The sequence below is a fragment of the Arabidopsis thaliana genome, chromosome 2, assembly GCF_000001735.4.
Source record: "Arabidopsis thaliana chromosome 2, partial sequence".
NCBI lineage: Eukaryota > Viridiplantae > Streptophyta > Magnoliopsida > Brassicales > Brassicaceae > Arabidopsis > Arabidopsis thaliana.
The window spans coordinates 8169515-8194460 of record NC_003071.7 but is presented as its reverse complement, the minus strand read 5'-3'; the positions used below and the strand labels follow the sequence as shown (position 1 = coordinate 8194460).

General features: G+C 33.1%; 5 protein-coding genes across 8 annotated transcripts; 2 read left to right on the top strand and 3 right to left on the bottom strand.

The window, feature by feature from the left end:
- Positions 1–64: 64 nt before the first annotated feature.
- On the top strand, positions 65–1759 carry AT2G18910 (hydroxyproline-rich glycoprotein family protein). The gene is made up of 3 exons (NM_127447.4): positions 65–573; positions 866–963; positions 1392–1759. The coding sequence occupies exons 1-3, from the start codon at positions 330–332 to the stop codon at positions 1443–1445; spliced, it is 396 nt and encodes a 131-aa protein (NP_565443.1). The 5' UTR covers positions 65–329; the 3' UTR covers positions 1446–1759.
- Positions 1760–1924: 165 nt separating this feature from the next.
- AT2G18900 (Transducin/WD40 repeat-like superfamily protein) lies at positions 1925–6224 on the top strand. The gene is made up of 16 exons (NM_127446.4): positions 1925–2171; positions 2248–2433; positions 2521–2709; positions 2811–3216; positions 3352–3470; positions 3567–3644; positions 3784–3924; positions 4018–4062; positions 4146–4312; positions 4491–4569; positions 4656–4732; positions 4829–4958; positions 5044–5176; positions 5260–5426; positions 5512–5674; positions 5756–6224. The coding sequence occupies exons 1-16, from the start codon at positions 2052–2054 to the stop codon at positions 5968–5970; spliced, it is 2415 nt and encodes an 804-aa protein (NP_179480.2). The 5' UTR covers positions 1925–2051; the 3' UTR covers positions 5971–6224.
- Positions 6225–7609: 1385 nt separating this feature from the next.
- Positions 7610–10823, bottom strand: AT2G18890 (Protein kinase superfamily protein). Of its 3 annotated transcripts, none has more exons than NM_001036296.3 (7): positions 10224–10582; positions 9893–10153; positions 9587–9744; positions 9398–9477; positions 9219–9310; positions 8670–8819; positions 7610–7958 (listed from the first exon to the last, which is right to left on the bottom strand). In NM_001036296.3, the coding sequence occupies exons 1-6, from the start codon at positions 10432–10434 to the stop codon at positions 8788–8790; spliced, it is 834 nt and encodes a 277-aa protein (NP_001031373.1). In that variant the 5' UTR covers positions 10435–10582; the 3' UTR covers positions 7610–7958; positions 8670–8787. The 3 variants fall into 3 exon arrangements, with proteins under 3 accessions (NP_001031373.1, NP_179479.1, NP_001325270.1); NM_127445.4 differs by having other exon boundaries at positions 7619–7958; positions 9175–9310; positions 10224–10823; NM_001335614.1 differs by having other exon boundaries at positions 7619–8819; positions 9175–9310; positions 10224–10823.
- A 4642-nt stretch (positions 10824–15465) lies between these two features.
- VEL2 (vernalization5/VIN3-like protein) lies at positions 15466–22272 on the bottom strand. The gene is made up of 8 exons (NM_127444.4): positions 22152–22272; positions 20537–20591; positions 19099–19174; positions 18057–18134; positions 17180–17497; positions 16792–17089; positions 16411–16709; positions 15466–16328 (listed from the first exon to the last, which is right to left on the bottom strand). Exons 4-8 carry the CDS (start codon positions 18073–18075, stop codon positions 15673–15675), a joined length of 1590 nt encoding a protein of 529 aa, NP_179478.4. The 5' UTR covers positions 18076–18134; positions 19099–19174; positions 20537–20591; positions 22152–22272; the 3' UTR covers positions 15466–15672.
- On the bottom strand, positions 21938–24915 carry AT2G18876 (Afadin/alpha-actinin-binding protein). Of its 2 annotated transcripts, NM_179650.1 has the most exons (14): positions 24746–24889; positions 24619–24656; positions 24435–24546; positions 24257–24354; positions 23784–23880; positions 23620–23709; positions 23431–23493; positions 23277–23351; positions 23121–23186; positions 22952–23029; positions 22754–22864; positions 22568–22645; positions 22351–22470; positions 21938–22263 (listed from the first exon to the last, which is right to left on the bottom strand). In NM_179650.1, exons 1-14 carry the CDS (start codon positions 24776–24778, stop codon positions 22174–22176), a joined length of 1149 nt encoding a protein of 382 aa, NP_849981.1. In that variant the 5' UTR covers positions 24779–24889; the 3' UTR covers positions 21938–22173. The 2 variants fall into 2 exon arrangements, with proteins under 2 accessions (NP_849981.1, NP_849982.1); NM_179651.2 differs by having other exon boundaries at positions 24435–24915.
- Between the last annotated feature and the right edge of the window lie 31 nt (positions 24916–24946).

Genomic DNA, 24946 nt, shown 5'->3' with positions numbered 1-24946 from the left:
AATTATTAAGAAAAAAAAGGACCAAAAAAAAGAAAAGAAAGATTCGTCGGAAAAAGCAGGAAAAAAAAAAGAATGCAAGAAATGTGAAGTGTGTTTGACTCTTTCATTGGTCAGTGTGAAAAGTAAAGTACATTTACACTTGCAAGAAAAAAAACACAGAGACGAACCAAAACCTCACTCTCTCCCCTGAAACTAATCTTCCACTTTTTCACTGTCTGCAACTTGCAACTACAACTAGCAAGCAAGAACCTTTCTTCTTCTTCTTCTTAATCTCAGATTCTTGTCTGAAAACTTTCTCTTTCATTTTCTCTCAATTTAACACTTTCAAGATGCCGATCAACAAAGACCCATCAACACCTCCTCCTGTTATCGGAAAAATCGGTCCTTACACTGTCTTTATGACTCCTCCTGCGACTCCTAAACCACCTGAATCTCCCTCCGCTGTGTCTCAGAAGCCTGTGATGGCACCACCGGTTCTTCCTCCGCCGCAGCAGTTTAAATCGGTGGCTTCTTCTGACCAGGACGGCTCAGTTTTGGGGTTCTTTAAAAACGCCGTCACAAAGGTTCAAAATGGTGAGAAATCTGATAAACAATTAACTGATTTTCAGCTCAAAGTTTCCTCATTTTTAGATCTTGAATTTGAGATTGATTTTTCCGATACCCTTTGATTGATTGATTAGGAAATTGAACTCAAAAATGATATAAATCGTTGTAAAGTTTCTATCTTTGTGAAGTGATTGGAAAGTACTAATGTTACATGAATTCTAGCTTTTCATACTGTTTATGTGATTTGGTCCTAAAAGCAATTAGATTGTGAATTTGACATTCATGTTGTGTGTGTGTGTTCTAATCCATTTGACTACAGCACATTCAAGTGTGGATGATCATTTGGTGAGGTGGTTTGGGTTAAACCAATCTAAGTATCAGTGGGCTTTGGATGAGTACTACGAAAGCAAAGAATCAGTAAGTTTTTTTTTGAGTCTCTATATGTTTCCTTTGAGTCTCTATATGTTTAGTTTCTTGTTCTTGCGGGTCCTGTATCGTTCTTTGTACTAGTTTCTATCGATAATCGATTCCTTTAGTCCGATTGATTCATCAGCTTTTTGTTTCATGTACATTTTGCGTAAGCTTAGAAGTAAAGCTAGTTTAAGTGTTTTTTTGCTCTTTGCTTCTAGGCTAATGAACATAACAATATACAACCAATGAAATTGATACAACATATTTGAAGCTTGATATTCACTCAATATCAGTTGTAAAAATTGTTCATTGGTATTTGGTAGTCAAAAATGTCATTGATTGGTTTTAGAGTTACTACTCTCTTTAGTCATTGATTTGCTTATGTTCCTCAAGTAAATCTTGTAGTTAACACATATCTTTTGAATCGAACGCAGGATATGAAGACCGTGAAAGCAAAGGAGATGCCGGGGAAAGTACAGAGTGTATAAGCAACCATGTATAAACTCATTTCCCCTTTGGCCAATTCTAAAATCTGTTTTTCTGAGAGAGTTCAAAAAAGCTTGAGTCTTGAGGAAAGTTCTCTTCAGATGATATTTAATCTTAGAGATTTCTTTTGGTATATTTCAAAACCTATGTAGTAGCTCTTTCTAGTTTCATCTAACAATGGTGAAATCTCCAAAGCAAAATGGAGAGATGTCATTGGTCATTTGGTTTGTTGTAAGTTTAATCACATTATTTACTTTTTAATTGTATCGTTATAATCTATATATTGTCTCAATTCAAAAAAGTTTGCTCAGTGTTTTTCTTTTGATTGTTGTCATACATGAAAACTTTTGCTAGATACCTCTCAAAACTTCAATAATTATCTTCATCAAACCTAACAAGGCCCATTACAAAGGCCCAAAAACATTATTGTTTAATATTTTCCGATTAAATAAATAGATAAAAACTGAAATGTAATTGAGCAGAAAAAAAAACAAAAGAGACGAAGAAGGGTTTAAGTTAGGGCTTTTGAAGTAAACCAATTTTGTGCGTCTCCCTTTTCTTCTTCTCTTCCCAATTTCACCGCCTCTCTCTATCGCCGGAAATTAACCATGAAACGCGGCGGAAGAAGCTACGTAACTTCACCTCCATCATTCTCCAACGACGCTAAAAAGCTTCTCGTCTGCACAGGAAACACTGTCTCTGTTTTCAGCGCCGCCACTGGCTTACAGGTACCAAAAATTTAATTCTTCTTCGATTTTGTTAGGGTTTCTATTCGAATCATTGATTGATACATTTCTGTTTTAGATTACTTCGCTTGAAGGTCATACAGCTCCAGTAACAACTCTAATTGTTGTTCCTGCATCAAGTCCTGCTCAAAAAATCCTTTGTTATTGTTGGACTGCTTCTCTTGATGGTACTATTCGTCATTGGGATTTCTCTGGACCTGAGCTATTGAAAACTATTGATGCTCAGCTTCCGATTTACTCTATGGTGAGTATAAAAAAAGTTTGATACTTTGATTAGGTTTTGTGAGTGTTTTGTTTGATGAAATGAATCTATGTGTTTTGTGTGTTTTAGGTTATACCATCTCTTTTGAGCGAACCTCAACAAATTGATAAACGTCGTGAGTTGTCTGGTAAGTTGGTTGCTTATGTTTCCGTTGAGGATATAAGTGTGGTTAACCAAGGGTCTAAAGAGTTGCGTGGACATATCCGAAGATTTAACCTCGCTAAGTCGCGTATTCCTCGTGGAGATACTTTAAAAGAGGTTAGTTTTTTTAATGGACTTATTTGAAAGAGGTTTGTCTTTAATGTTGTCTTGAAGTTGAATTGTGTAAGCTCAAGTTATTTGCTTATTTCTTTGTGTAGACGGCAGAACCAGAATCTATTGTTATTAGTCCCTCGGGAGAATTTTTCGGAATCCGTCACAAGTGTAAAATTCATATATGGGATGTTCCTTCTGGAGGATCAAGGCATGCGGTTTCAAGGAAGATGACATTACATCACACAAAGGTTATCAATGCTTTTGCTTTTCATCCCACGGAGAGAGTTATAGCTGCTGGAGATGTAACTGGAAGAGTGTTGATTTGGAGAGGATTTGGTAATAGAAAACTTGCCTTGGGTAATCAAAAGAAAAAAGTGAGAGCCATGGTTGATTTGGACAATGCTGGAGTGAGAGGTGAAGATGATGCTGAATCTTGCACTACATGGCACTGGCATTCTGCTGAAGTTAATGTCCTTAATTTCTCTTCCGATGGAGCATATTTGTATTCAGGTGCGGCCGAGTTATATTCTGATATCCATTGGATTTATGAACCGACATAGACTAATAGGTCATGAGCAAATTTACTGTTTGAAAGTAATGTCCTGACTTCTTACTCCATATTGCGTCTGTTTTCTGACTCTTTAGGGGGAAGGGAAGGGGTACTTGTCGTTTGGCAGCTAGACACAGGGAAAAAGAAATTCTTACCAAGGATAGGATCCCCCTTGCTGTATTTCATGTGGTCTCCAGATCCAACTCTTTCTTCTGTAAGTCGGAGCTTACTCTTTCATTCTAATCTAACACACAACTGCTGAAAGCAAAAGGGAATGTTTTACTGATTTGACTACGAATGAGAGCTGCAGGTGGTTTGTGCAGATAATCAGATCCATTTGCTTAAAATGCCTTCCATGGAGATCTTAAGGACCATTTCTGGAATCAAGGTTCGTCTTGGAAACTTAATAATTAAGGACCTGTAATCATTCTCGTCAGTTTTGTCAACGATTCTAGGATTCTAGAAACTCTCGCAACCGCTTTACCTTTTTCTTGGTGTTTACTTCAATGTGTGTTATTTTGTTACAGCCTCCCCCATCATTGCCTAGGATGTATGAAGGCTTGGCTAGTACTGTTGCCTTTGATCGATCTTCTGGCATAGCTGCTTTGTGCACAGAGAATTATTGTGTACAGCTATATAATCTTCTCAATGACCGGGGAATTTCAGAGGTTAGAATTTGGCTCCAATATATCCTTAAGAAACTCTATGCCACTTTCTCCTGTCTATGAAATCTCTAACTTCTTTAATCAATGCTTTTGCAGATTCAAGTTTGTGAGAGAAACCATCAACCAGGAGATGAGATCACAGTAAGTACATTTCCTTGCTGTTTATTTGATAGTATATCTAAGATTATTTTCGTTTGGGTGATAATTTGAGTAAACGGTAATAGGTTGTGGTGACAGCGGTTGCTCTCTCCCTGGATGGCTCAGTGATGAGTACAACCGAGGTGAAACTTCCGGAAGATGGAATAGGAGGCTTAGTGTCCCTCAAGTTTTGGGCGTCTGAACCAGACAGCAAAACTTTCACCTTATCCACAATCGTATATGAACCTCATAGGTTAATATTTCACCCTCTGCTAATGGATAAAGCTTTATTTTTCACCATTACCCAATTTTCTTGTCATGTTTTATTTCTTGTAAACCTTGCAAACATAGATTTCAATTTCTCTTATTTAGTCTACAAACTGTTATATCCTTTGCAGAGAGTAAATTTTATTTTCCTGTATATCTTACAGGGATGCCGGTGTCTCAGCCATTGTGTTCCACCCTACCCGCTCCATGGCAGTGAGTACATCATTCGGTGGTGACTTCAAGGTAGTTCTTAAACTGATTTTACATTTTTCTCTCTGTGTTTTTTGTTTGTTATTATTGTCTTACTGATATCACTTTTGCTGTTTCAGATTTGGGTATGCAACAGTGACAAGAACCAGACGGATAAAGACTCTAGCTGGATATGTCACGCTGTTGGCTCTTATAAGTAATAGCTTCTCTACGCGCTAGGAAATTTCAACATTCACAAATTATTCGCCTTGGCGATCAAATTTATATTCTCTTGCCTTTGAATATTTTCCAGGAAGAAACCAATGACTGCTGCTGCTTTCTCTGGGGATGGCACTGTTATGGCTGTTGCGGCTGAGAATGTTATTACACTGTGGAATCCAGATAAGAACATTCTCTTGTCTGTTCTAGGATCGACACTCACGGTAAAACCTATGAAGTTATCCCTAAAAAAGCTGGAACCTTTTTCCATAAAGACCAATGTTTAAACCTCTCTATATATTATTACAGCCTATCACGAAGCTCTGTTTCGCTGGAAAGTCTGAGTTCCTTGTTGCTGCATCCCATATTCCAAGACCTGAACTATCTGTTTGGAATACATCAAAGTTATCTTTATCATGGTCATATGGGTTACGCATAGAAGGTCAGTATTATAATGCTTCTTTGATTTCCCCATGAAAACTCTTGCTGTGGTTTACTTAGAAAATGCTTGTTCTCGTTCTATAGCTGTCACCTCTGCAGTGGATTCGTCAGCATTTGCAGTCTTGGCTGTGATCCCAAAAACTTTTAAAACAGATGAATCTAAGGAGAACATCTTCCGTGGTAGAGATGGTGCCATTCTTTTGTTTAACGGATCAGATCCCAAGCCGGTATCTATATGGACTGTGATGAAGGTATGACATAAGAAATAGCCCGTTAGTATTTAACCTTGGAGAGACAGGAAAGAATCCAACGAGTTAAACAATGTCTAAATTGCAGGCTAGGGGAGGATCAATCTCATTTTTAGAAGGAGATAAGTCTCAGCTTCGCCTTGCATATGTAAATGGAAGCCATGAATATGTTGTCTTTGATCCCAATAGTGATGAGTCACATGAGCGTAGCGCTGTTGACTACGATGGTCTTGCTGGTCTGGAAGAGACAGGTAGTTAAAACTTAAAACATATTTGAAAGAACCTTTGTTGATTATACCATGTTACTAATCGAAAAAGTCTCAACCTTTTAGGAGACGCCGGGTACACATCCTTATACGGGCAGTTACCTGATTATGACAAGAAGAGAATGGAGGATGTTGAGTCGTTGGGAACACCGTTTGTATCATCAGAAAGACCGTGGGAAACAATATTCAGCGGCTCCACACTAAATTTCCCGCCACTTCAGAAATTATGTGCTGAGTTCTTTGAGTCCCTAATGGAGAAAAGAACGGCCGTTGTGGAATGAGACCTTACACAAAAAGTTTTTTGTAAGGTTTATTATACAGAAGAAGAGCTCATTTTTGCAGCCATCTTTGGTGAGCAAAGTTGTTGAGTTTGTTCAGGAAATTTTGTAGCTCTTTGTTGTGAGATTCGGTCCAGTTTATTTATGTTGTTGCTACTCAAAAAATACAGGATTCTAACCAATTGTGCCATGTTTGACCCAAAAACGAAATGAAATATCACGACCTGCCTTTTTTTTTTTCGTTTCTAAAATACGGCATGCATTTATATATTTTAATGCAAATTGTTCTTGAAATCATAATGAGATTTATTATACTGAGGGTGCTTCGTTTTTAAATTTGAAAAATGTTCATGAAATCGTTATATATCCTTAGTGGAAATAAGCAAAATAATTTGGGGACTTTTTACTTTTGCTAATAGATTCTCAATAATTGTGAAACGAGTCAGGTGCTCCTAACCCACCAAAAGAAATTATTCCAAAATCCAAATATTTCAACTAACACCTTGCATTATTTTATTTGAACTTTGCTTGATAACATTTTGCATTATTAAGTTGGAAAATGGGAATACAAATAGATATTTCATATTTCGTGATTCGAGGTTCATCTATTATATATTTAGCTCTTTTGGTGGTCCAATATGTTGAGCAAATTATTCTTTAAGTACATGAAAAAGGTAATTGCTTTGGGGACACTTACCTTTTTATTTTTATTTCCACATGCATGTAGGACAATAGTTTGCAAGGTTTGTGTTACGTCTTCGAAAAGCTTTCTACTTTTGCAAAAAGATCATTGTTTTTCCTTCAAACAACAAATTATTTATCTTAGCTAAATAAAAGGTTTGTTTAAAATTCTACAAATGTGGTTGAATTGGCTACCCAACTTTGCAGAGGAAACTTTATTAATCAACCACACAAAATAAGATACGTAAATCTTTTGTAACAATCAAGTTAAGTAGCTAAGTGACGAAGACGATCGACATAAACATCAAATGATGTTGTATTTAGTACCTATGAACATAATTAATACCAGACTTTATACTTACGGGATATTTAATTGTAGAGTGGTACTACGATAATTTTCTGTGTCGTACACCTGGCATGGGCTCCCACACCAAATAAGTATCCACATATTTAACTTATTATTGTTGTATTGATCCAAGACTGCATTATTATTAAAAACAAATTATGTATATATAATGATTAATGTTTTTAGTTTTAGATAGAATCATTGATCATCAAATGGTATCCTAGGGCGTGGCATGCTCAAATTGGTTGAGTCAGGGATCTTGAAGACTCTTTGATCATGGCATTATGTTTATAAAAAATGACTTAGTTTTTATAGACAATTCTTATATTGAATGTTTTAAATCATGGCATTCAGCTATTCTCTTTTAACACTGAAGTCGACTCCACTGATTGCATACATGAGATTAATAAAATCAAGGGCTAATGAAAAAGGCATTTTATTCGCTGATTTGACCACTCATTATTTTATTTGCATTACAATTTCCAAAAGACATTTGATGAGAAATTATTAAAATAATTGTGTTACTTTAATAAGTAACAATTTAACTAGTAAATGCAAATCAACAAGGACCCTAGCTCTTAATGTGGCTTTTAGTGAGATGATATCATGACTTTGCAAACTCTGGATAGAGTTTGGTTATAATATTATAAACAGTCGACATCCAAAAAATAAATAAAACACCTCATTGAATACTACAATTGTTTATGAAATAGACAACTCTAAACAAATATATACAACAAAACAAAATTGATTTTTCAACATTTTACAACTAAATTTAGATCTAGCGACTACGATGCGAAGAACTTCTATTAGAGATAGAGTCAGGAGGAGAAAGTGAGATTGAAGAATCACATTCACAATCCTCAAGATCTTCATATCCCCAAAACTCTTCTTTAACTTCTTCTTCCTCTTCCATTTTCCATTTCTCTTTCTCTATATCTTCTCCTTGTAGTACTTCTAAGACCTAAATGTACCATAAATCAACACATAAACATAAAGATTCATAAAACAATAGTAATCAAGAACAAATCGTATTATCAATTTTTGTAATTAAGAATGTAGTAACATTTTCTTGTAAGCCAAGTTTTGATCTTGCAAATCCGGTTTAATAGTTCTTGTTTTGTTTTTAATTACATATATTGATTAAAGTTAAGTGTCGGTAAATGAGCCACTTTTCTTCATTATCCTCAATAATCACAACAGAAATATAGTGCTTGTTTTGTTTTGTAGTATGTGACTGTGATTAAGATTAGGTGTCGGTAATTGAGCTTTTCCCATATATTATATATAGTACAATTTTTTAATTAAATCAAAAAGTTGAAAGGTACTACTATTCTTTATTCAATAACAAAGAAAAAGCAACATAAGCTTAACGTTTGATGTATATGTCGCATTAAATAAAGATGGTTATAGTTAATGACCAAAGACATTTTTTCAGTCACGCAGCCGATGAGCTAACTGAAAAGCGATCGTTGAGTAACATATCGACACGATTACGTCTCATCATGAACCAATCATAAATAACTTTCTCTTTACTAATAAAAAACCTATAATTCCGTGACACTAAATTATTCTTTTGTTGCCTAGATAAGTTTTCACTTGTAAAAATGAAGAGAAGTAAACAAACAAATGATGCACTCTACAAGTTAACCATTAGTGAGTTTAATGGACGTACCTCGATCATGGAAGGTCGACATAGAGAAGAAGATCGGATGCAGAGAGACGCGGCGAAAGCAATGCGATGAAGTTGTTGCAGATCAAATTCTTCACCGATCCTCGGATCCACCAGCTTCTCAATCTCTCCATCTTTGATTATCAGTTTTGCCTGGATTACAATTTATAAGTATAAGTAACATGGAGATATATCGAATAAACTCATCATATTTTGTTTATAAAAATATCTATTAACACTTCAAATCCATATGACTGAATAAGAAAATAGTTGAACCGATTTTTAGGTGTACAAAAACAACCTAAACCATCTAAATGTTGTTAGCTATTGGTAGAGTATACGTTTGATTGGTAAAACTATGGTGTAAAAGTGATTAAACAGATGTATGAAATTTCTACCAGTTTTACCAATCACACTTTAGATAATATGATTTATTTATAATAATAAAAAAATTGGAGATTAGTCAAACCAAAAATTAAGATAAAAATTCAAGTTAATTTGGATTTACCCAGCTGTGTAGGCTTTGGTGAGAAGCATCAACAGGTTTTTTACCAGAAATGAGTTCAAGCAAGAACACTCCAAAGGCAAACACATCAGTCTTCTCATCCACAATCCCATGTGTATAGTACTCTGGTGCTAAGTGCCTGTTTGGTTTATTTTTGTAAATCATTATTTTCAAAAACAAAACATATTCTATTAATAATGGAAATAAAATTTTGAGTAAATAGTACCCAAATGTGCCTTCAATTGGAGCAATGGAATGATGAGACCATTGAGAAGGCAGCCATTTTGCCAATCCAAAATCAGATATCTAAAAAAAACAAAGATAATTGTTTCTTTTAATATTATTACAAAAATAGAGAAAATGAATAAACAATGAAACAGTAAAAATAAATAATAAGATGATAAAAACAGAGGACCTGTGGTTCAAAATCTTGGTTTAAGAGAACATTGGAGGATTTAATGTCTCTGTGTATGATCCTTCTCTGACAACCTTTGTGTAAATAATGAAGCCCTTTTGCTGTCCCAATTGCAATCTTATACCTTGTCTCCCACTCCAATGGTGCTTGATTCAAATCTACACAAAAACAATAATAACAAATCTTTAAAATACCAAACACATAACTCAAGAAGTAAAAAACCAACAATTTTACTCATAAAAATGGTTAGAAATTAAAAGCAAAGTTTTGATAAATCTTGAAAGAAGGAAGGAAGGTTATGTTTACCATGAAGGAGAGAAGCAAGGGAGCCTCTAGAAGAGAAGATGAAAACAAGATAGAGACCATTGTCAATACAACAACCAAGAAGAGACAAGACATTAGGATGTGAGACATGTCCTATTGTTCCAATCTCCATTAAAAACTCTTTCTCTCTCCTCTCATCATCTCTTCCTCCTCTTGTTATCCTCTTCACTGCTATCTCTTCACCGTTTTTACCCAATATCCCTTTATACACCTCTGCAAATCCACCTCTACCTACCAAATTCTCTGCAATACCAAACCCTTTTAGTCAAAAAGAGGCATTTTAGGATTTGAAGTTTATAGAAGAGAGCAGAACCTGAGCTAAAACCGTTGGTTGCGTCATAGATTTCTTGAAAGGAGAAACATTTCCATTTGGGTCTTTGAAACTGGTCTGTTTCTTGAAAACCCTCGACGCATTTGGTGGAAGAAGCAGCGAGAGGAGAAGAGTTTTCTGAGGAGTCGGAGTCGAAACTGCGTCGTTTGAAGGAGAAGAGACGTTTCAAGCTGTTGCTTCGAATGTACTTCATTCTTTTGGAATGGAACAGAAGAAGAAGGAGCTCGAGGTTTTATGCAAATCACAGAGAGAAAGAAGGAAGGAGGAAGAAGAAGAAGAGACAGGCAGAGAAGGGAGAGAGATTATTATTATCTGTCTGTTTTTTTTTGTACTTTGTGAATAAAAACACAGAAGAATTTAATTTGGGTTGGTGAAGGTTTACGGTGAGGTCGACCACAGAGAATTAGGTAACGAAAAAAACAGAGTTTTCGCGTTGATGGGATTTTCACGTTTGGCGTTTGGCGATTGGAGTTATGTTTGTTACACAAAAAGGATGAATGAAGGAACTTTGTGTTGTGTGGGTGAGACTTTAATGGTTTCTTATGCTTTTTTTATCCCACAAGGCAGGTAGCTTCGCTGGAGGATATCCATGTTCTCAATTTTACTTTCTTTTTTTCTCTTCTCTTCTTTTCAATATGCTTTTATTATAGTTTTTTTTAACATATTTGCGAGTTAGGGAATTATACAGAAAAATATATTTTACGGCAATACCCAGAGTAGATATCACATTTTCATATATGTGATCTGTTCCATTTGTTTTGAATCGATAACTCCTTTTTATCAAGTATCTTGTATCAGTTTTGGAGGTATGCCAATACCATTTTGTTATGTAAATAGTGTAGATAGTATAGTTTTAAAGTTTGCTCTATAAATTTACGAATATTCAAAAAAAACTGAGGATGGGTAATATAGCAAAATGCATAAATAAGAAAAGGATATAATGTGATATTTTCTCCCGCCATTATTCAGTAAAATCTCTATAATTAAACTCGGAAAATTAGTAATCTCTATAAATTAAATAAATTATGTTGGTTCCGAGTAAAGACCAATGTAAAAAATGACATTAATCGACAAAATAATAAAATTCTACTTTTTAATTTTTTTATATATATTAACATCTAAGCCCATCAATATCATAAATTAATAACTTTATAAATATATCAACTATATATATATTATGTAAGACACCTTCAATGAAATATAATACTATTATTTACTGTTGGCTTAAATTCTCATTAGTTCTTGTTTTAATTTTTTCTCATATTTTTATTGTATCAAAAACTTCTGATGTTGTCTTCAAAACATGATAATTGTATTTTACTTATAATTTGTTCTATAAAAATATTTTAAATAATGAAAAAATCTTATGTTATATTTTTTTTAAATAGAAAATTAGGAAAATATCGCTGTAAATTAATAAATGGATAATATAGCAAAATGCATAAATAAAAAAAAGATATAATGTAATATTTTCTCCTGTCATTATATATGTCGTGGATAGGGACAAAATGAGTTATATAGTACCATGCCAAGTTTATTTTTGAAGTGTAAACATCGTATTTGAATTTGGCTGCAAAGCCTGCAATAGAAACATGCATATACAAATTCTTAAATCGATTGAGTTAATGGCGTTTAGATATACAGGTGAGTCTATTGGTGTATTTGGATACGTCAAATAATTGTGGTCAGAATATTGTCGAGTAGTTAATGAAGTAAAAAAAACAATGCATGCCACTTTGACAGAGATATAATTGATTCTTCTAAAACTCTCTTTATAGTTTTAGAAGTCAAGCCTAACATTTTTACTTATTTAAGTGAACTATTGTTAGGTTGTCCAAATTTGCATTCCCATCGGCCTAACTCTCGTCACTTTTATTTGCGCCAATCCTAGAGAACCACTATGCAGGTATGTATAAATTTGTGAAATTACATACTCATCGACCATCGTTATTTTTTGTGTATGGACTATCTTATGCTCAAGTTATAAAGTTATGGCTCTGCTTTCATTTAAAGCGGAGTTGCTTAAATTGCAATGGAGAATCTTTTAGCTACAATTATGATTACACCAATGTTCGTATAAAAAAGGACTAGCTTAGACTTAAACATAGGTAGAACATAATAAGGTCAACTCTCTAGCGTTCATTTGAAGATTATAAATCGTTTTCCTTAAATTTGGAATACTATAAAAGCATAAGATCACAATTTTCATTTTCTTATCAATGTATGGCTTTATCTTTTTACGATTATAAGAAAGAAAATTGAGAATAATTAACATTTTAGCCACTACTTAACTTTTAATTTATATATATTAATATAAGTATGTTGATCTAACTACCATAACAAGTGAAGAAGCAAAACATGTTCAGTTCAACTGAATGTTTCATCCTCTTCTGATTGTCTTCTTTACTTCATTATTAATTGAGTGTCTAAAGGTTATTGGCCTGAATAGATATTATATTAGTTGGACGACGCATGGCACTTACTTACTTGGACAGGATTGATCTCTGTGAATGGAACAGTTTACTTAATGTCTACTGAGATAATGTTTTGTTTTAAAGCGACGTTGCTAATTAAATTTATATTTTACTAAACAAATTGAAAGAAGTCGTACATTATTAGTGATCGAGTTGTTTGTAATATATAAGTTTACTTGACGAACCTTAGTTATTTATGGAGATGTACAAATGTTAGTGTATTGATTTGAGAATTTTGATATGATACAAGAGATTATTTAAATATGTTTCTTAAAATTTAAATCGAATATCCAAATTTGAGTAACACACTTAACTAATTTCAAGAGTATATATAAAAATCTTGAGGAAAAGTATCGAACCGCATCATATCACGTTTGTAAACAATATTCCTCAGAAATGACTTTTTTGAACAATAATTATTTCAGACGACAAAAAAAGAAGAAGTTTCCACAAATCTACCAAATATAAAACATTTGATCCCGAAATTCTAGTACAATCAAATAATCTCTGCGGATAGTTTATTATATAAGAGAAGTAGAACTTGGAGATGTAGGATAGTTACACAATTTTCCTTAGATCCAACATCACATTTCCATCACACATGCAAGTTGAATTGGGTTTTTATCTGTTTTATTACAAAGGAAGCTTAATTGAAGTGGATTGATATATATAGAGATGAAAAGGAAACTGAAATAGAAATATGATTATTTTTTTTTCAGCGAAACTTCTACGACCAAAACTCTTTTCTCACAAATTTATTTACATATATTTAATTTATTTAAGGAAGAAATATTAGACCGTCGGTCGATGGCCATAAAATAAAAAATATCAGAGTGAAGACTGAAGAGTACATGTAACCAAAGCTATCAAGACGTCGACATTTTACTTTTTATTCACGAGAACCCAACCATTCTCCATTTAGAGACCTTGATTCTTTATATTAGACAGTGACAACAACCTTACATTTTATTGTCAGCTCAGCTGTGTTTTGTTATTTCATATTGGTTTTATTTTTGGATTATATATGTATTTTTGTTTGATGTCATATATCAACATTACGTTAACCCGTGATTTTTGATAGACCTTGTTTAGACATACTCACATATATAGTTATTATATCTTACTTGTTGAACATTAGAATCCAAAGATAAATTGTCCACAAAACTTTGAAACATTTTTCATATAATTTAATGATATATCAAAATAATATCATCGTTTGATATCTGCCATTATAGTTTGAACAACATGTAAATGAAAAATTAGTAGTGGCTTATCAACATTAGTCATTACTCATTACCAATCAGGATCCATTATTTCAGACTTGACTAGAACGTTTGGCTTATTAGCTCTTTTGTTATAGATCTCTGGGTCCCCAAAATCATTTGAATACTATACATACTCTCTTTCTTTTTCTAAATCATTAGTTCATCTTGTAAATTTCCAATGCTATAGGGAAAGTATAAATATCAGAAATATTTGTTTTTTTTCTCTCTATAACTTAACATAGATTAAAGGAAGAAATAGATGTTTATACAGAACGACCTGATTCTTATATGAAATCATTCATAGATGGAAATTTTAACAAATACATTAAACTATCTGCACTACTAATTTTGTTTTCGTAAAAAGCTAAAACGAGTAATTTCAGTTAAAATTTATATACTCGAGAAGTTTGATTACTTTATGGGGAGAAATAATTGACTAATACGAAAAAAGAAAGAAAAGTTATAGAGGTTCGAGTTTTAGCTATAAAAAATACTTATATAATTGGACGAGGAAATGGTCCCAACTCCCAAAAGTCGATATAGTAAAGAGTTTGGCCAGTTTTGTCATAGTGAAAAAGAGAGATTTGTAAAAATTTACTGATACCGAAGTACGCATGCATGCAATAAAGTTGGTCTTTGCATTCTTCACGAGATGGTGAAGAAGCAACGCTAGAAAAACAGTGCCCTTTTAATGAGGTTTCGGTTTGAGCCAAATTTAACTAAGTTAGGACTTATTTGGTCGTCAAAATCTAGTCGTCCAAGGACCAATGCTAATCATATACTCTATGTTCATAAAATAATGACTTTTTTTTTCTTTTTTTTTCTTTCACGTAGATTTACTAAGAAAATATTTAACTCTTAGTTTTTCTATCGGCGACAAATGAGGGTAATTATGTTAACTTGAAAGCTAACAATAGTGAATTGCAATCTATTAAAGTGTGGAAACTAGAAAGTATGTTAACCATAGACTATGTAGTACAAAGCAACTATAGACTAAATGAAAACCAAAAAAAAACATTTTTTCTAAGAACAGAAAGAGTACAAATTGGGTCGCTGATAATGGTTAAATGAAGGTGTGAATCATTTAACTTAATGTTTTTTGAAAAATGCAAGAGATCATTATAATTTTTATTGAATGTCTTTTGGAAACGACTTGCCTCTAAGTTTTAGTTTCGAACCAGAATCTAAACTATCAATGAACACAAGAATTTTGATGAGTGGGTCTAGTTCAGTGGGTCTAGTTGGGCTTCATCCACCGAGAGCCCACTTCAACAACAAGATCCAGGTTCACCACTAACTTGAACCGACGTCGTTTCACTTTTCTTTTAGTTAAAGTTTTAGACCAAACCTTTCAATTTGAATTAGATGGTAGAGAAACGTAGGGTTTCCGGGTTGTGTTCGGTTTCACAACAAAACAAAACGGATGATATTTCCAAGACTACCGAAACATCCTAATAAGTAATAACAAAAAAAATACCACAAACTTGTGCTTCAAGAAAAGTTACTAACTCATAAATATCCAAAAAACAAAACAAATCATCAAACTCTGAGGTTTCTCAATAATGCTAAAAAATCCCAACTGAAGAAGAAAAACAAAGTTGAATCCTTTCTAAATGGTCCAAAAGAGAGTTTTGAAAGAACGAAAAAAAGACTTAAAACTTGAGTCAATGCTTCTCATCAGATCTCCTCTAATCAATCCTGCAGCAGAATCAAAGACACTCCAGCAGACTCACTGCCACCACCAATCTCAGGATGCTTCCTTGTTATGCAATCAGAGAATGTATCAATGAGCTGCTTAGCCAAAGCTTCTTTATCGTCTTTGAAAGTATCCACAAAGATCTCTACAACATGTTTCTCCTTATCCGTTGCCTTTAAGCAATACCACGTCAGAAACTTCTTTCTGAAATCACTCTTGACCTGACCTGAGCACTCTAGCTGCCTAATGAGATTCACACATTCCTCAAACCCAAAACTGCAGCTTCCTGATTTCTCCATTTTGTTGGCATTGTTGCAGTTTGACATATTCAATAAAACTGCTGCCACTTCTTCGTCTTGGAGGGTTTTTGTAGAGACTATGAATTCATCTACGCTCAATTCTTCGACGCCGCTAAAGGAAACTATTTTGAACCAATACTCTGTAGCTGGAGTAAGTTCCATGACTGTAAACCTTTGGTGACTTGATGTACTGAACAACTCACGAGTCAAATCCTTTGAGGAATGTTTCTCTGAGACCTTACGATACACCATGCGGTAATGATTGGTATCTCCCCATGAGAAAGATTCTTCGGCTTCAATATCGAAAGTCACAGAAGTTGCAAGTACAGACTCAATTCTGATCTTCATTGATCCTGTGATTTATATCGAATCAAGCACTGAAAGAAGAAACCACAAGTATAGTGTTTTGTGATCATAAGTGTTTGTTGATCTTACCTTGGATAGTAGAAGGCAGTGGAAGACCATCAAGCTCTTTCAAAGCAGAAGAGCAATGTTTCTTGACTTTCTCAGCGCAGCAAAGTCTGTTAACGAGCCCTCTACTCATCTTCGATGGAAGACAAGAAATGGGAACACCAAATTCATTTTTCAGATGCATCACAGCTTTCTCCACCTCTTCAGATACTATTATGTACTTCTTTGTGCCCTTGAGAAGCTTATGAGCCAAGAGAATGCGGTAACAAAACACGCCTACTCTTCTTTCTTCATTTGCAATGATCAGTTGCTTCTTCAAACATCTGAGAAGAAAACAAAAGTTAGAAACTTAATAACCATCAAAGATTGTATCATAATGGAAGAAGATAGTTTGATTGAAGTTACTCTATTTTGCTATTTGTTTTCCCACAGGAAACACAGTTGAAGCATCCATCAATATCACTACTCGGCGTATCCTCTTTCAGACCCGATTTCTCACTGTCGAAAGCGCAGTTTAAATGGCAAGATAATCCACAAGATTCACCGTCGAATTGAGAATCTGAATTGCAGGTTAACCAGAGACTAGGATCTTTATTGTCATCATACTTAAAGCAGATACAACAAGAGCACCTTTTGCAAAAAGTGGCTTCCTCTCTTAGTTTATTCTGGCAAGCCAAGTTCTGACAATACATTTTACCCTTGCCTGATCAAATTATGCTATGTTCATGTTAGGATATAGAAACAGAAGAATGCTATAAATGGAGAATTACTACTAAAGAACATGTTTCGTTACCTTTAGCTTTAGCTAATGGAGTCACAAGATCTCTTTTCTGTCTTTTTGGTGATGGAATTATCTCTTCTACCTCATGATCTCTAGTGTTTTTCTTTGATACAATGTTGAAAAGCCTTGTGATGATCTCATCTTTCGTCAAACCGGTGTACTTTATATCTTTCTTTGATTCTGCACGTAAGAGCTCTCGAATCTCGTTGCAGCTCCAGTCCTTCAAGACTTCTTTAAATTCTCTCTCGGATTCTTTCGACAGCTTCAAGACAAGTTGTCTTCTTTGATCAAAACTCATTTTACTGCTTCCCATTGAGTCACCTGCAGCTCCTGGATGAAGAAGAAAAAACAAGCTTATTGTGTCCTAAAATAACAATGTATCAACAAAAATAAAAGCTACATGAGCTTGTTTACCAAACTTCATTTCAGATCAAAATTTATGCAACTAGAAAATCTAATTTGGTACCTTGTACAGTAACACAAAGAAACCTCAACTACAACCGCAGAACAAAACAACTCAAATTCTACATGTTGCTGAGACATCAACGAGCCAGAGAACTAGAAACAACAATACAAAAGCTCACAAAACCCAGAAGAGAACAAGATACATGTTTCCACATTCATTCACAAAGACAAAGCAAGTAGTGAATCCACATTCATTACTATAAGTTCCAAGAACATCTTAGACAAAGAAAGTTTCCTCTTTTATGGTACAACACATCAACCAATATAATTAGCACTCACAATCATGTAACTTTCCAAATAAAACAACTCTAGGATGTAAAATCAAGATTAAAACAATCGTTACGCTACGTTCATCTTCACGAGTCAGAAAAAAGTCTAAAACTTTCTAAAACTATGAAATGCAGAATCCAAATAAAAACGTTACCTTTATGAAAAGAAGCCATGAAAGAAAGTAGTAGAGAGCTTGATCAAACCCAAAGTATATACTCGGAATCTTGAAAACCTGCAATGAAATAGAAAAAGCAAAAAAAAAACTGAGACTTTGAAAAGAAAACTTGTGGGTATATATGAACTCAAACAGAGAAAATAAGATTGTGACTAGAGTAATCGTTCGCGAAAAAGAAGAAGAAGAATACCAAATACAATGATTCTTATACAAACTATGTCAAAAAGATTCAATTTTTGTTGAACGGAGAGACTGGAGAAGAAGAAGACGAAACAAGAGAGTTTTTATAAATGTAGGGACACATGATACTTTGCATGTCATTCGTATTTTTTTTTAGAATTACATTTTACATTAGGTTATGAAAATTTGTTGAATGGTAATTTAGGTTGATGAATAAAATAAATCAAAGTTTTACTTGACTTAAAGACGAGATTGAGCTTTGTTTTATGTTAGTGAAACTTGTTGTTGCTAAGAATATTGTAAGTTAACTATTCATTTAAAAATGAAAATGATTTTCTTTTAATAGTTGTCTTAATCGAAATAGTGTCCTAGAGTAGTGATATTTTTTCACCCCCAAAATATTAGTCAAAACAATTTCATTAAAAGTTTTTACCTTATCCTTTTCCTCCTATTGTCTACCATTCATATCCTAAGAGTTTAGAATCACTAGGATGGCAGTGAACTTTCTTTGAAAAACATAACTTTTGGCAATGAACTCCAAGTGACCAAATTGTTAGTATATATTAGATGTAGATATTTAAATTATGATGTATAGATTTATTCTTCTTTTCTTCAAAATCTTAATATGAAGATCTCGTTGAATTGAATACATAAAAGATTCACTACACATGATGGTTATGTAAAATAGTTTTCATACGAAAATCAAATCTGGAACATTAACAAGTTCATGCCCTTTGTCTCTAACACTTTAAAAACAATTATTACATGAAAATTTACAACTTATTCAAAAGTATTATGCTCGCTATGTAGTGAAACAAATCAAATAGGGATGTGAAGATACCTTATGAGATTGAAATGGTGTAAAATTATCCCCTTGAAGTTGATGAGCGGAAAAAATGGTGTGGTCCGCAGAAGATCTATCCGTATGCGAAACAAGATATAGATCAACAAAACTACAATGAATTTCTCCTTAATAAGAATTCGAGTTTCGGTTGATGTAAACCATGAACTCTCGCTCTCTCCTATTTTTCGGCGATTTCGAAAATGTATGTAAAAATTCTTTATATAGGAAAATTAGGTGCACCTCAAAACCCTAGAAGATACGAGATTTTAGTTTCAAGCGCGGCCTCTGAAATAGTTGGCGGTCTAAAACAATTTTTTAAAATGTGGCCCTTAATTTTTTTATTAATTTGAACTTTATTTCTTAATTATACATTGTTGAAAGCTTTTTTAATTAATTGAAATATAATCAAATTCAGTATGATATCAAAATGTAGATTTCTTTCCTTAATAAGTTTTAAACTTTTAGCTATTCGGTTGGTGTGGCCATGGATAGATATTTTCTTTTCGTTTGTGCATGTCTATATAAGTAAGTATATTTGAGTCCAGACTGTATATATTATAAAAATGTGTATCCTCAAAACTCTAGATATATGAGATTTAGTTTCAACATTTAAGCGGGACCTCTCAATAATTGGTGGTCTAAAACAATTTTTTAAAATGTGACCCCTAAATTATAATTAATTTTAACTTTACTTCTTAATCATACACTATTAAAAACTTTTTTTAATTAAATGAAATATAATCAAATTCAGTATGATATCAAAATGTAGATTTCTTTTCTTAATAAGTTTTAGATTTGTAGTCTTTCACTTATTGACCATGAATAGATTTTTTTTTTTGTTTGCACCTGTCTATATAAGTATATTTGAATCCAGACTATATATATATTACAAAAAAGGTGTATCCTCAAAACTCTAGAATATAATCCATTTTAGTGGTTATCTAGATCATCCAAAAATATTTGTATTACATAATTTACATGAAACTCTAGAATATAATCCATATTAGTGGTTATCTAGAAATAATTTATCTCTGATTTGTTTTTGATAATTTTGTAATTTTTCCTTAAGAATGATAAAAAAAAGAAGTAAAAGTTTAAACAAAAGAACTACAATTGTTAAGTCTTATTGAAGGATTTTTGGATTTGTATTCAACGATTACTCTCATGATCTTTAAAAAAATTCAGAAACTGAAATGTAACTTAATAAGTATTACTAAAATGTACCCTTAATTTTGTAAGAAATACCGGTGGGGGTACCTTCTGAACACATTTTGTTGCTCAAGCAAAACTCTTTCTTTCGTGTGGATAATCCAAGTATAAAAATGTTTATATCATGATTAAGTATGTTATTTTACATAGATTTGTTGATGATATCTTTCTCAGATCTTGTCATTGTTGGAGAACTTGGGGTTACGAATGTATTTGTAGAACTTACCTCCTTCCACCTTCCATATTTGGGTACTGAATTGATCTTGGGTCGAATAAGTTATCTGAAAATCATGAAACAATCCGATTATTTTATTTTGAAAAATATCTATATTTATGAAACAAAACATATTCTTATCTCAAGAAAGCATTATGCCTTTTAGCTTTCGTGTTGCTAAAGCAAGCTTATGACATGCATCAGGGCTAAGTATGCATGCTAGGTTTATAATAATAACTAGATTTTAACCCGCGGTACACCGCGAAGACAATTCATTTTTTTAAATTAATATATATAAAATTTGTAAATTATTTTATAGTTTACAATTGTTACTAAGTAACGTCCTGCCAAACCCGTCCCGCCAAACCCGTCCACAAAAAAAAATTATTTATTTTATCAATGTTGATCTTATTTATAATATGTTTATGAATCATTGTCAAAATATTTTATTCGTTGTGGGACGTTGAACCCACACATTTTTCGCCAGTTAGTTAATATATGTTCATTCTTAAAATTTCGAATCACAAAATATGACGAATTTGTTTTTGAGATTTTTTAAACTCTATATATTATATAATGATGTTAATTTTTTTTGATATATTAAACTTTTTATAAATTTAATTATTAATAATGTTTTATGAATTTTAAATATATAAATAATAATAATTAAAAAATTAATATTTTTTGTCTTTTAGGTAATGATATAATAACTCTAAAAGCAAGAATTTAGAAGATTTAAATCTTTAATTAAATATTTTCATGCCTAAATAATTAATGTCAGTAGCATGACATTGTAAATAAGTTCAAATACATGATTTGTTTATTTAAACAAAAAAAGTTTAGTAAGAACAATATTTATTTAAACAAAAAACTTTGTTTTAAAATATTGTTAACAAAATACTTTTATGCTAATTTTAAGGGATTGATGTGAAGTTTGTTTGGATTAAATTTGATTGATAATGTGATTGACAATTTAAATTAAGAATTTAAAGTAAAACTAATTATTTTGAAAAAAAGATTTAATGCTAATGGCATTGGGTTGTAAATAAGTCCAACTCTAAGATTTATTTGTTAAAATGGTTGCAAAAATGTATATATAGATATGGTGATGAAAAACTCTAACAATATGCCCCTATCAATTTTAATTTAGTATCATTAATTTGAATAATCATATATGTATATATTTATTAATCTAATTTTTATTGTATCAACCAATTTTTGTTGTGTGTTGTTTTTTCAGACCATCGTATTATGGTGTAGTATATAACTTTGTCATCAAAGTCTCCAAAATTTAATTATTTTTTTTTTTTACATAAACTTTTGTACTACTTGTACTAACATAGTTGAGTCTGTCTACAATCAGTCTATCATTAAGATTGCTTGCATTTGGGATTTGGGAACACACATGAAATAATTCGATTTCTTTTATAAAGAAAGGCATCTATATTATGATATAAAACATATCTCTCCATCTATAATACTCTACAGCTTGCAGCTTGCTGTCTGCAAGTGTTCTGTACAACGTTACAAATACGAATCCACATTCATTTAAATTTTTTTATAAGTTCATAAAACATTTCTTTGTTTAGCAAGATCAAATTACAGGAAGAGATTTGATATTTTGAACCTGAGATTCACAATCTAATTAGTCAGCCACGCAGTCCGTTGACAGAAGAATGTGGAGGAGCTGAGTTCCTTCTCCGATCTGTCTTAGGTAAATGTTTGGACATTATAGATTCCTGCATCAGAAGATTTTGTAAATTTGTAATGTTTCTAGAGATAATCATAAGAACAGAGAAATCAAAGAAGGATATGTTTTAAAATACCTGTTCTTGAATAATGCTGCGTGCCTCGACGAGTTGTGCTTCAAGTTCAAGTTCCCTCTCTGACGCTTCTGAAGTAATGGATACTTCTTTTTGTGCATCTACTAACTGACCCATACGTTCCTTCAGTAATCGAAGCAAACAAAAAAACGGAACAGGTTAGTATATGAGCAGCTATAACAGATTAAAAGGTGTAAACTCGGGTTAGACTGTTTCTTACCTTGATGGAAACCATCTTAGAGCGTAAACTATCTTCTATTTGACCTCGTGCCATACGAAAAGGTAGGTCAAAAACGTCCTGTCAATACCGATATTCATTCTTGTTGATATGTACTGGTGTTTTGGCTGTGTATATACAACAGGAATCGATTGAAAATTGAATTAGCTTATAATGAGATTTATGTACCGTCTTCCCGCCCAAAGGAGACTGAGAAGGGTCTGCACCGTGTCTTCCATTAGCTACCAAAGATTGGTTGGTTAATCCACCAGAAGCATTCAAGAAAGAACGCATGTCACCCTGTCAAAACGTAGCATAGTCTTCAATACAAAGATCATAAAAGATTCTTTCACAAAAGTTTTCTCAGACAAGAATAAGCAAACTAACCTGCGTTGATCGTAGTAACGCTCTCAGATCAGTGTTCTCTGCCATCAGTTCTTGATTTTTCGCCTCATATGCATCCACCTGAAAATATCATATTGCGCCATATGTGTCAGTAACACATTGATTCAATGAAATATAAGGCCTGAGAAAGCTAAATTGTCATGGTGGTTACAATTTTTTTGTAGAAATCAGAGTCAGTTTTCTTCCCACTCCATGTTCCACGCTGTCTCCCTTCTTTCTGTGCATATATTTACAGGAAAATGTTCATTAGCGAAAGAGGATAGTCTAAGAAAACTCGATAATAGTTATTTCAAATCGCATATAGTACCTGGAGTAGATTCATAATCTCCATGCCTGATCTCGTTTCCTTCTTTTTCTCCATCAACACTTGGTTTAACCTCTCCTAAAACAAGATCAATTTTTAATTAATTAAGATTGAACCTATATTACAAACACTCTGAACTTGCTATGTGAACCCATACCTGTAACTTTATGTACTCTTTTTCTTTCTTTTTTGTTTCATGTAATTGTTGGGTCTTGACTTGCTTTCATACACAAACAATAACAAAATGTTCAAAAAGCATTGCATCAGCATTCCCAAATTCTTTGAAACATGATCCGCATCACAAAAAAACTGAGAATTCGAGCTGGTATTAAGCAACGATTCAAACCTGGTTAGCAATCACCATTCGTTGAAACTCATCTCTCTCTTTTTGAAGCTTCTCATTCTGCGTCTTTAAAGCCGCTGTATTTTTTGCTTCCTGACCAAAAAAAGTATGTCATGATCCATCATTACATGTTGTCCATATTCCAACCTCGGATATATATCTCTTACCGTTCTTGTCACCGAACCAAGTTCCCTTTCTTTAGCTTGCAATTGAGTCTCAAGCCTTTCAACTTTTGCTTCGAGTCTCGCCATATCGGATAAAAGTCTGAAGTAAACAAGAACTTGGTAAAAACAATGACATATCACATGCAGAAAGCTTCATAGATGCAACAAAAATGGCAATTTCAGTAACTTTATCTCAAGCATTTTTGTCTTCTTCTTTGCTCCCAAAAGAAGTTCACTATAACTATATTCTAAACACACATAAAACCAAAAACAGTAACAAAATCTAGATCACAGGGGTTTCATGTCTAAATCTAAACCAAAAACATATTCATAGCATGATCTATCTCACAGAGTCAATCTCATGCTTAAGAATGAACACTATCATAATGAAGCTACTAAATTAGTTTAACAACATCCATTAATTCACAATGCACATAGAAAAATCAACATTCAGATAAAAAAAACAAAATAGTCACCGTTGTCTCTGATCATTAGCAGATTCTCTAAATTCCACATCTCGTTGCCTCTGTTGAATCAAAGCGTATACGCAATTGCAAGTTCTAGCAATCGAAACCTAATACAAGTTCATCGAATCAGCTTCATCAAACAAATCGATAAACGAAAAAAAACAATTAGAGAATGATTAAAACGCACAGGATCGGTAGCGAAGAGGTCAAGCGAAGCAGAGAATCCAGAGGTGACTAAGCTCTGATTCAAATACTTAATACAGTTCTCCAGATTATCAACATCCGCGAAATTACGCTCCCTGATGGATACACAGAGTAAAAATCGAATCCAATCGGAGAACAAAAAACCTAGAAATGACGAGAAAACTCACCCGATCGGTGACTGTGAGAAACCAAACTGTGGCGTCAACTATAAAAGAAGCAAACACAACAAATGAAGCTTAAGAGAGATTTCGTGAAGCAGTGAGAGAGAATGATAGATAAAGAGAGAAGAATTACTCTGAAATCGAACTCCGGTACAGTCAATGACATCGATAACCGTCGTGTAGCCGCCGTGAAATTGACGCCGGAGATAAATAGAGAAAGAGACAAATTAAACTTTTTCACCAAAATCCAAAAAGATTAAAAAAGTGAGTCAAAAGCAGTGAATGTGTGTCTCTCTTGGATAGATCTATCTTGGGGAGTGAACAGACAATTAAA

Coding starts and splice junctions, on each gene's coding strand:
- AT2G18876 (NM_179650.1), bottom strand. CDS start 24,778: ATGTCATTGACTGTACCGGAGTTCGATTTCAGA. Junction 24,355..24,434: donor ACCTCTTCGCTACCGATCCT/GTGCGTTTTAAT, acceptor AACTTGTATTAG/GTTTCGATTGCTAGAACTTG. Junction 22,646..22,753: donor CTCCTTTGGGCGGGAAGACG/GTACATAAATCT, acceptor CGGTATTGACAG/GACGTTTTTGACCTACCTTT.
- AT2G18910 (NM_127447.4), top strand. CDS start 330: ATGCCGATCAACAAAGACCCATCAACACCTCCTCCTGTTATCGGAAAA. Junction 574..865: donor CGTCACAAAGGTTCAAAATG/GTGAGAAATCTG, acceptor ATTTGACTACAG/CACATTCAAGTGTGGATGAT. Junction 964..1,391: donor ACTACGAAAGCAAAGAATCA/GTAAGTTTTTTT, acceptor AATCGAACGCAG/GATATGAAGACCGTGAAAGC.
- AT2G18890 (NM_127445.4), bottom strand. CDS start 10,434: ATGAAGTACATTCGAAGCAACAGCTTGAAACGTCTCTTCTCCTTCAAA. Junction 10,154..10,223: donor AACCAACGGTTTTAGCTCAG/GTTCTGCTCTCT, acceptor TTGGTATTGCAG/AGAATTTGGTAGGTAGAGGT. Junction 8,820..9,174: donor ACCAAAGCCTACACAGCTGG/GTAAATCCAAAT, acceptor ATTGTAATCCAG/GCAAAACTGATAATCAAAGA.
- VEL2 (NM_127444.4), bottom strand. Junction 17,090..17,179: donor TCCATTAGCTAAAGCTAAAG/GTAACGAAACAT, acceptor TAATTTGATCAG/GCAAGGGTAAAATGTATTGT. Junction 16,329..16,410: donor ACTGCCTTCTACTATCCAAG/GTAAGATCAACA, acceptor TATAAATCACAG/GATCAATGAAGATCAGAATT.
- AT2G18900 (NM_127446.4), top strand. CDS start 2,052: ATGAAACGCGGCGGAAGAAGCTACGTAACTTCACCTCCATCATTCTCC. Junction 4,063..4,145: donor AACCAGGAGATGAGATCACA/GTAAGTACATTT, acceptor AAACGGTAATAG/GTTGTGGTGACAGCGGTTGC. Junction 4,313..4,490: donor ATCGTATATGAACCTCATAG/GTTAATATTTCA, acceptor TATATCTTACAG/GGATGCCGGTGTCTCAGCCA.